Source organism: Cynocephalus volans, chromosome 11, assembly GCF_027409185.1.
Source record: "Cynocephalus volans isolate mCynVol1 chromosome 11, mCynVol1.pri, whole genome shotgun sequence".
Taxonomy (NCBI): domain Eukaryota; kingdom Metazoa; phylum Chordata; class Mammalia; order Dermoptera; family Cynocephalidae; genus Cynocephalus; species Cynocephalus volans.
This window is the reverse complement of record NC_084470.1, coordinates 57537070-57545061: the sequence shown is the minus strand read 5'-3', so window position 1 is coordinate 57545061 and position 7992 is coordinate 57537070. Positions and strand designations below refer to the sequence as shown.

At 37.2% G+C, this 7992-nt stretch overlaps 1 protein-coding gene across 1 annotated transcript in view; it reads left to right on the top strand.

The window, feature by feature from the left end:
- The first annotated feature begins 904 nt into the window (after positions 1 to 904).
- The window catches only part of SETD2 (SET domain containing 2, histone lysine methyltransferase), a 79186-nt gene continuing 72098 nt past the window's right edge, over positions 905 to 7992 (top strand). Inside the window, exons 1-2 of the mRNA XM_063113877.1 lie at positions 905 to 922; positions 2257 to 6647. Coding sequence (XP_062969947.1) covers positions 2302 to 6647 — 4346 coding nt within the window. The 5' untranslated portion in view covers positions 905 to 922; positions 2257 to 2301. The remainder of the gene's footprint in view (positions 923 to 2256; positions 6648 to 7992) is intronic.

Sequence of the window (7992 nt, the reverse complement as noted above, 5' to 3'; positions counted from 1 at the left end):
CCTTTTGTAACTTCCCTTTCCCCAGGTAGATAGTCCACTGGTATGCTTTGGTACACTAGTGTACACCAGACTTTTGGCTTTTGATTCCTCATAGTCAGGATACTGTGTGGTTACCTTTGTTAGAACATAACTGAGTTCAGAGAGCCACCAACTATGATATGGAGCAGATGCACTGTGATGTGGAGAAAAGTATATATCTTGCGTTCAGCAAAGGGACTGTTGAATGGATACCAAAAAAGGTTGAGAACCACTGTTGCATAAGATAAACTATGATTCTGTTCATGAGAAACCTGGCTGTTGGGCCTGGCTACTGTCCCCTACTCCATCTAATTATTGGCTTCTCTCTGCCTTACACCTTACTCTCAGGTAATATCGAACTGTTTATGGTTTCCTTTTACATATTGTTCTTTGTTTTAATCTCTGTGCTGTTCCCTGGGATCTCCTTCTGCTTGGGATGTCCCCACAAATATATTCCTCAAAAACAAATCCTCTCTTTAGGAAAGAGTCCTTGTATTAGTATCCTTCTGCTAAATTGCTAATCATCTTCTTTACCTGCTACACTGTATGTATTTCTAGCCTTGTATTTACTCCATAATGTTGGAATTACTTTTGTAACAAAATTATGTCTTGTAACTTATAGGAAACCTTAAGCTTCATAAGGGCAGTGATTCTGCTTTATTTACCTTTGATCTCCAGCACTTAGCAGAGTGCCTGGCACTATCTTCAGTAAATACTTGTTACTAAATGTAACTGAGGCTATGAAGGAATGGATAGTCCATGTAGAATATACCTGTAGGTAGTAAGTATACCAAATTTTAATAAAAACAATGTTGATTTCAATCAGTTTTAAGTACTTATGATTTCTTTTTTATTCTTTTGCATGTTTTCTTGGCTGAATGGAAATAGAGAGGAAGAAAATGAAGTAAGTATAATTTAACTAGTCATTCAGTCATTATGGGATTGACCTCTAAATATATTTTGGAGATTGGATTAAAGCTGAAAACATTCAAAACTTAGGTGTCATTTTGAATGTCAAACGAAGTGATTGTTTTCCTTAATTTTGTTTTTGGATCTATAGTAACTCACTCCAGTGAATAACTCATTACAGTATCTCAAGAAAATGGTTTTTAAACTTCAGAGCTCTAGGAGCTTTAGGAAAGGTAGAGAAAGCTGGCAGTTCTGGAGACAGATTTTACCTGTTTTTATGTATTGAGCTTCCATGTAAAGTTTAATTTAAAAAGTGGATTCTGTTTCCTAAAATATTTGAAAACCACTGCTTTATGATAATGCATGTTAAAACACTTACCCACTTCAGTGGTTACTATATAATTTTGAAAACTGATTTCAGGTTTTGCTATATTGAAAGGAGAAAATTATTCTTTTAAATAGCCAAAGTTGATTAAAGAACATCAATTAGAAAAATTTCCAGATGGCAAGTATACCATCTTTAATTTAGGCTTGTGTTTGTTACTATAGATTTTTTCTTATGTTCTTTCTTCAGCCCAGGCAGAATCAGTGGTGATATGCCAGGGCAAAATAATTTCCAGAAAAGTGGAAGGCCTGGTCCTTATTTGGTTACCTCACCTGTAAAATGAGTGAGGTGAGAAGCTGCTCTATACCAGTGGTTTTCTAAACCTAGGAATTTTATCAGAATTGCCTGTGGTGCTTGTTTCCAAAACCAAACCAAAACAAACCTTGCTTTACCTTAGAGCTATTGAATTGATATTCTCTAGAGTGTGGATCACAGATCTGTATTTTTATCACACACCCAACTGATTCTGTATGATGCCAGAAGGCTACTGGTTTTGATGACCTGTGATGTTTCTTCTCAGAACAGAACAACAAATTATTTTGAGTACTGAGATGTTAGCTATTGCCGTTTATACACATCCTTTAAATACATATCAGGTTTTTTTAAAAAAAAATCTTGTTTAAAAAAATGCTACCTGGAAAATAGTTATAAAACTGGGTGAAATTTTTTATGTAACAGAAAACAAGAATGAAAACGTGTGGGTAATTGTTGAGGCTGGGAGTGGATGCCTAGGGGTTTATTATACTACTCTCTATACTTTTGAGTATGTTTGAAAATTTGCATAATAAAGAATTTTAAAAATCCTTATGTAGCTTAGTGAAATTCATACTATTATTAAAAAGGGCTTTTCCTTTTGCTGACCGATAAACATTTTAAGTGTGATGCTAGCCACTTGAAAGTAGCTATTTATTGTGGTAATAATTGCTTGCTTCATTCATTTATAGGCAAAGATTGAAAATGTGCAGAAAACAGGTTTCATCAAAGGACCAATGTTCAAAGGTGTTGCTTCTAGTCGCTTTTTGCCCAAAGGCACCAAGACAAAAGTTAATTTGGAGGAACAGGGACGACAGAAGGTGTCATTCAGCTTCAGCCTTACAAAGAAAACTTTGCAGAATAGGTTTCTCACCGCACTTGGCAATGAAAAGCAAAATGATACTCCAAATTCTCTGGCTGTACCTCTTCAAGTAGACTCGACTCCTAAAATTAAAATAGACATTGGAGATACTTTATCTACTACAGAAGAGTCTTCCCCACCAAAATCAAGAGTAGAATTGGGCAAAATTCATTTCAAGAAACATCTGCTTCATGTAACGTCCAGGCCACTGCTGGCTACTACCGCAACAATAGCATCTCCACCTCCTCCCACTGTACAGTTACCAGCAGTCATAGCAGAATCAACAACTGTAGACTCACCACCCTCATCTCCACCTCCACCACCTCCCCCACCACCTCCTCCCCCTCCCCCTCCCCAAGCTACAACATCATCACCACCAGCACCAATAACAGAGCCAGTGGCTTTGCCACACATGCAAACAACAGTTCTAATGACAGCACCAGTACCCTTACCAGTAGATGTAACAGTTAGAGCTCTGAAAGAACCACCAGTTATAATTGTACCAGAATCTCTAGAAGTGGATACTAAGCAGGACACTGTATCTAATAGTTCAGAAGAACACATAACTCAAACTTTGAATGAGCAAGCAGCTGTTGCCTCACAAAAAGAAGATTCCCATATTGGGAAAGAAGAAGAAATTCCAGATAGTTCTAAGATCAGTCTGAGCTCTAAAAAAACAGTTTCTAAAAAGAAATCCTCACAGTCTGAAGGTACCTTCCTTGGTTCAGAATCTGATGAAGATTCTGTACGGACTTCCTCAAGTCAAAGATCACATGATTTAAAATTTTCGGCAAGCATTGAAAAGGAAAGAGATTTAAAAAAGTGCTCAGCACCTTTAAAAAGTGAGGATTTAGGGAAATCTTCACGATCTAAAACAGAGAGAGATGATAAATTTTTTTGCTACTCAAAACTTGAAAGAGATACTCGGTATGTATCTTCCCGATGTAGATCAGAAAGAGAGCGAAGGCGGAGCAGATCTCGTTCGAGATCTGACAGAGGCTGTAGAACTAGTTTATCCTATTCCCGGTCAGAACGGTCTTATTATTATGACTCTGATCGTCGCTACCATAGGAGTTCCCCTTATCGAGAGAGGATACGCTATTCTCGGCCATATACAGATAACAGGGCACGAGAGAGTTCCGACTCAGAAGATGAGTATAAGAAGACATATTCAAGGCGCACCTCATCTCATTCCTCCTCTTACAGAGACCTAAGGACTTCATCATCCTATTCTAAATCTGATCGGGACTGTAAAACTGAGACCTCTTACTTAGAGGTGGAGAGAAGAGGAAAGTATTCTTCAAAACTAGAAAGAGAATCCAAAAGGACTTCAGAAAGTGAAACAATGAAAAGATGTTGTTCTCCCCCCAATGAACTGGGATTCCGACGGGGGTCATCATATTCCAAGCACGATAATAGTGCTTCCCGTTATAAATCTGCCCCTTCAAAATCTATACCGAAGTCTGATAAATTTAAAAATTCTTTCTGTTGTACAGAATTAAATGAGGAAGTCAAACAGTCTTATTCTTGTAGTTTACAGACTCCTTGTTCAAAAGGTAGTGAATTAAGAATGATTAGTAATATTCCTGAAAGAGAAAAGACTGGGTCTCCCTCTCCATCAAATCGATTAAATGATTCACCTACTTTTAAAAAGCTAGATGAATCAACTATTTTTAAGTCTGAATTTATAGGACATGATAGCCGTGATAGTATTAAGGAATTAAACTCTCTATCTAAAGTGAAGAAAGATCAGTTAAGAAATTTTTGTCCCATAGAATTAAATGTAAACGGATCTCCTGGGGCAGAATCTGATTTGGCAACATTTTGCACTTCTAAAACCGATGCTGTTTTGATAACTTCTGATGATAGTGTGACTGGATCGGAGGTGTCCCCTTTGATCAAAGAATGTATGCTTTCATCAAATGGATTTCAGAATATTAGTAGATGCAAAGAAAAAGACTTGGATGATACTTGCATGCAGCATAGTAAGTCAGAAAGCCCGTTTAGAGAAATAGGACTTTTGGTGTCAACACACCAAGATAAGCTCATGTCTTTGCCAGTTATGACTGTAGATTATTCCAAAACAGTAGTTACAGAACCAGTTGATATGAGAGTTTCTTGCTGCAAAACCAAAGATTCAGATATATATTGTACTTCAAATGACAGCAACACTTCTTTGTGTTATTCTGAAGATGAAAATATTGAGCCTTCAGTTACTAAGACTTCTTCAAATAGCTTTATGAATGTGCACTTGGAATCAAAAACAGTCATATGTGATAATAGAAATATGACAGATCAGTACTCAAAATTAGCATGTGAAGAATATAAGCAGGGCGTTGGTAGCAGTACTTCAGCTTCTGTTAATCATTTTGATGACTTGTATCATCCTATAGGGAGTTCAGGTATTGCTTCATCTCTTCAGAGTCTTCCAGGAATAAAAGTGGATGGTTTAACCCTCTTGCAGTGTGGAGAGAACACATCTCCAATTCTGGATGCAGTGCTAAAGAATAAGAAAAACACAGAGTTTTTAAAGCATTCAGGGAAAGAAGCAATAGTAGAAGTAGGTAGTGGCCTTCCTGATTCAGGAAAGGGATTTGCTTCCTGGGAAAACAGGCATAATAATGGGTTACCTGGGAAATGTTTGCAAGAGGCCCAAGAAGGAGGGAATTCCGTATTGCCTGATAGAAGAGGGAGACCAGAAATCTCTTTAGATGAAGAAGGAAGAAGAGGACGTGTGCATGCTTCTGATGATTCAGAAGTTGTATTTTCTTCTTGTGACTTGAATTTAACCATGGAAGACAGTGATGGTGTAACTTATACCTTAAAATGTGACAGCAGTGGTCATGCCCCAGAAATTGTGTCTACTGTCCATGAAGATTATTCTGGTTCTTCTGAAAGTTCAAGTGATGAAAGTGACTCAGAAGATACAGATTCTGATGATAGCAGTATTCCAAGAAACCGTCTCCAGTCTGTTGTGGTTGTGCCAAAGAATTCTACCTTGTCTATGGAAGAAACAAGTCCTTGTTCTTCTCGGAGCAGTCAGAGTTACAGACACTATTCTGACCACTGGGAAGATGAGAGATTGGAGTCAAGGAGACATTCATATGAGGAAAAATTTGAGAGTATAGCAGGTAAAGGCTGTCCTCAAGAGAAGTTCTTCCTTCATAAAGGAACAGAGAAAAATCCAGAAATTTCCTTTACACAGTCCAGTAGAAAACACGTAGATAACCACTTGCCTGAAACTGCTCATCCTCAGAGTGATGGGGTTGATAGTACAAGTCATACAGATGTGAAATCTGACCTTTTAGGTCACCCGAATTCAGAGGAAATAGTAAAAGCCAAAATATCTTCTAGGCAGCAAGAAGAGCTGCCAGTTTATTCTTCTGATTTTGAAGATGTCCCAAATAAGTCTCGGCAGCAGACCACTTTCTCTAACAGGCCAGATAGTAGACTGGGAAAAACAGAGTTGAGTTTTTCTTCTTGTGAGATCTCCCGTGTGGATGCCTTACACTCATCCGAAGAGTTCAGAAACTTAGTGTGGGACTTCTCTCAACAAGAAAAGCCTACTACCACATATCAGCAACCTGACAGCAGCTATGGAGCCTGTGGTGGACACAAGTATCAGCAAAATGCTGAACAGTATGGTGGGACACGTAATTACTGGCAAGGCAATGGCTACTGGGATCCAAGATCAGCAGGTAGACCTCCTGGAACTGAGGTTATGTATGATCGAATTCAAGGACAGGTACCGGATTCTCTAACAGATGATCGTGAAGAGGAGGAGAACTGGGATCAACGGAGTGTATCCCACTTTTCCAGCCAGTCCAGTAAATTCCTTCTATCTCTTCAGAAGGACAAGGGGTCAGTGCAAGCACCTGAAATAAGCAGCAATTCCAATAAGGACTCTTTAGCTGTGAATGAAAAGAAAGATTTTTCAAAAAACTTGGAAAAAAATGATATCAAAGATAGAGGGCCTCCTAAAAAAAGGAGGCCGGAATTGGAGAGTGATTCTGAAAGCGATGGTGAGCTTCAGGACAGAAAAAAAGTTAGAATGGAAGTAGAGCAGGGAGAGACATCAGTGACCCCAGGCTCAGTGCTGGTTGGTCCTTCCTGTATCATGGATGATTTCAGGGACCCACAGCGATGGAAGGAATGTGCCAGGCAGGGGAAGATGCCTTGTTACTTTGATCTTATTGAAGAAAATGTTTATTTAACAGAAAGGTAAGCCTGATTAATACTTGTTTGACAAATTTAAACTCTTTGTTTAAAAAAAAAGTTAGCTTTTAAACAATTCAGACTGTATGAGCTTAACCGTATGAAGTGTAATTGTGAAATAAAATATAATCTAGAAAGTGTTTTTACCTATTTATATTTGATAGTACAGATTCCCTCCCCCAATTTTTAAAAAAATTTTTTGAAAAGCAGATGCCTAACTTTTCTCTCTGTTACTTCTTTGGTTCTAAAGTTATACTTTAGGATAGCCCAATTTTTCTCTGATTCATTTTACATGTGAAAGTGTGACAGGAAATAAAACCTCAGCAAAATAGTCTGCTCTTAGAGAAGAAAAAAGTGGTTTTGTTGGATTTTTTCCCTTACTTTTTGAAAAATGTGTGGAATGAAATATCGTTAGGTACTTTATAAAGCTTGAACAAGACTTGAACAGTTTTCTTTTGTCAGTTTTTGTTTAGCCTTTTGCTAGTAGATTAAATTTGGCAATAGAGTAACATTTTAAAATGGTTTATCAAAAATCCCTAACAAGAAACAAAGTATAATGAGAGTAGGAGTAATGAAAATATAATTATCTAGAGCAGAGCTTCTCAATCTGTTTTTAACTTTTACCCCTCCTCAATAATCTTCTCATTTTCTAAATATAAACTTAGGTTGAACATGCTTTTAAAGAAGAAAAAAAAAAACCCAAACTATACTTTCCTACTACCCTCTCCCTCCTTTTAGAAATTTTCCTCCAAAGAATCAACTTAGCCATCATTTTTTTGAGCATTCAAAAATTTGTTAGATTGAAGGAATTTTCTACTGTGGATAAGGTAAAAGCCTTTATTTTAAAATTTTCTCACCAGGAGTTTTTTCTATTAAGAAATAACCTTTATTTTTTATGTTATAGAAAGCCTCTTACAGCTAAATCTGTTTACATCTAGTTGTAAGGTAGATTTAAATATAAAATATTGGTATTTTAAGTAGGGCCCTGTAGGAATTGTTTGAGTAGACTGATTGAACTTACAGAGTCTTTTTAAAAATATATAAATAAAACTAATCAGAACAATCCTCTGGCTTTTCTTTAGCAGTGAGAGTCAGGTACATACAAGACTGTATGCACATAGATTTGGTTGGTGGAGGCATAGGAGAGCTTCCACTGTTTGGAGTGGGAAGCATCACAAAACATTAGCATTTTGCAGTGCTTGTTATATGCTAAGCATTTAGGAGCCACCAAAAAGACAAATTATTGTAAAATAGTATGAGTATAATGAAAAAAATTTTTTTAACATCTGATGATAATAGGCTGACCTGCAAAAATCTGTGCCCTAATGTCCTAATTTGGCCTTCTAGAGCA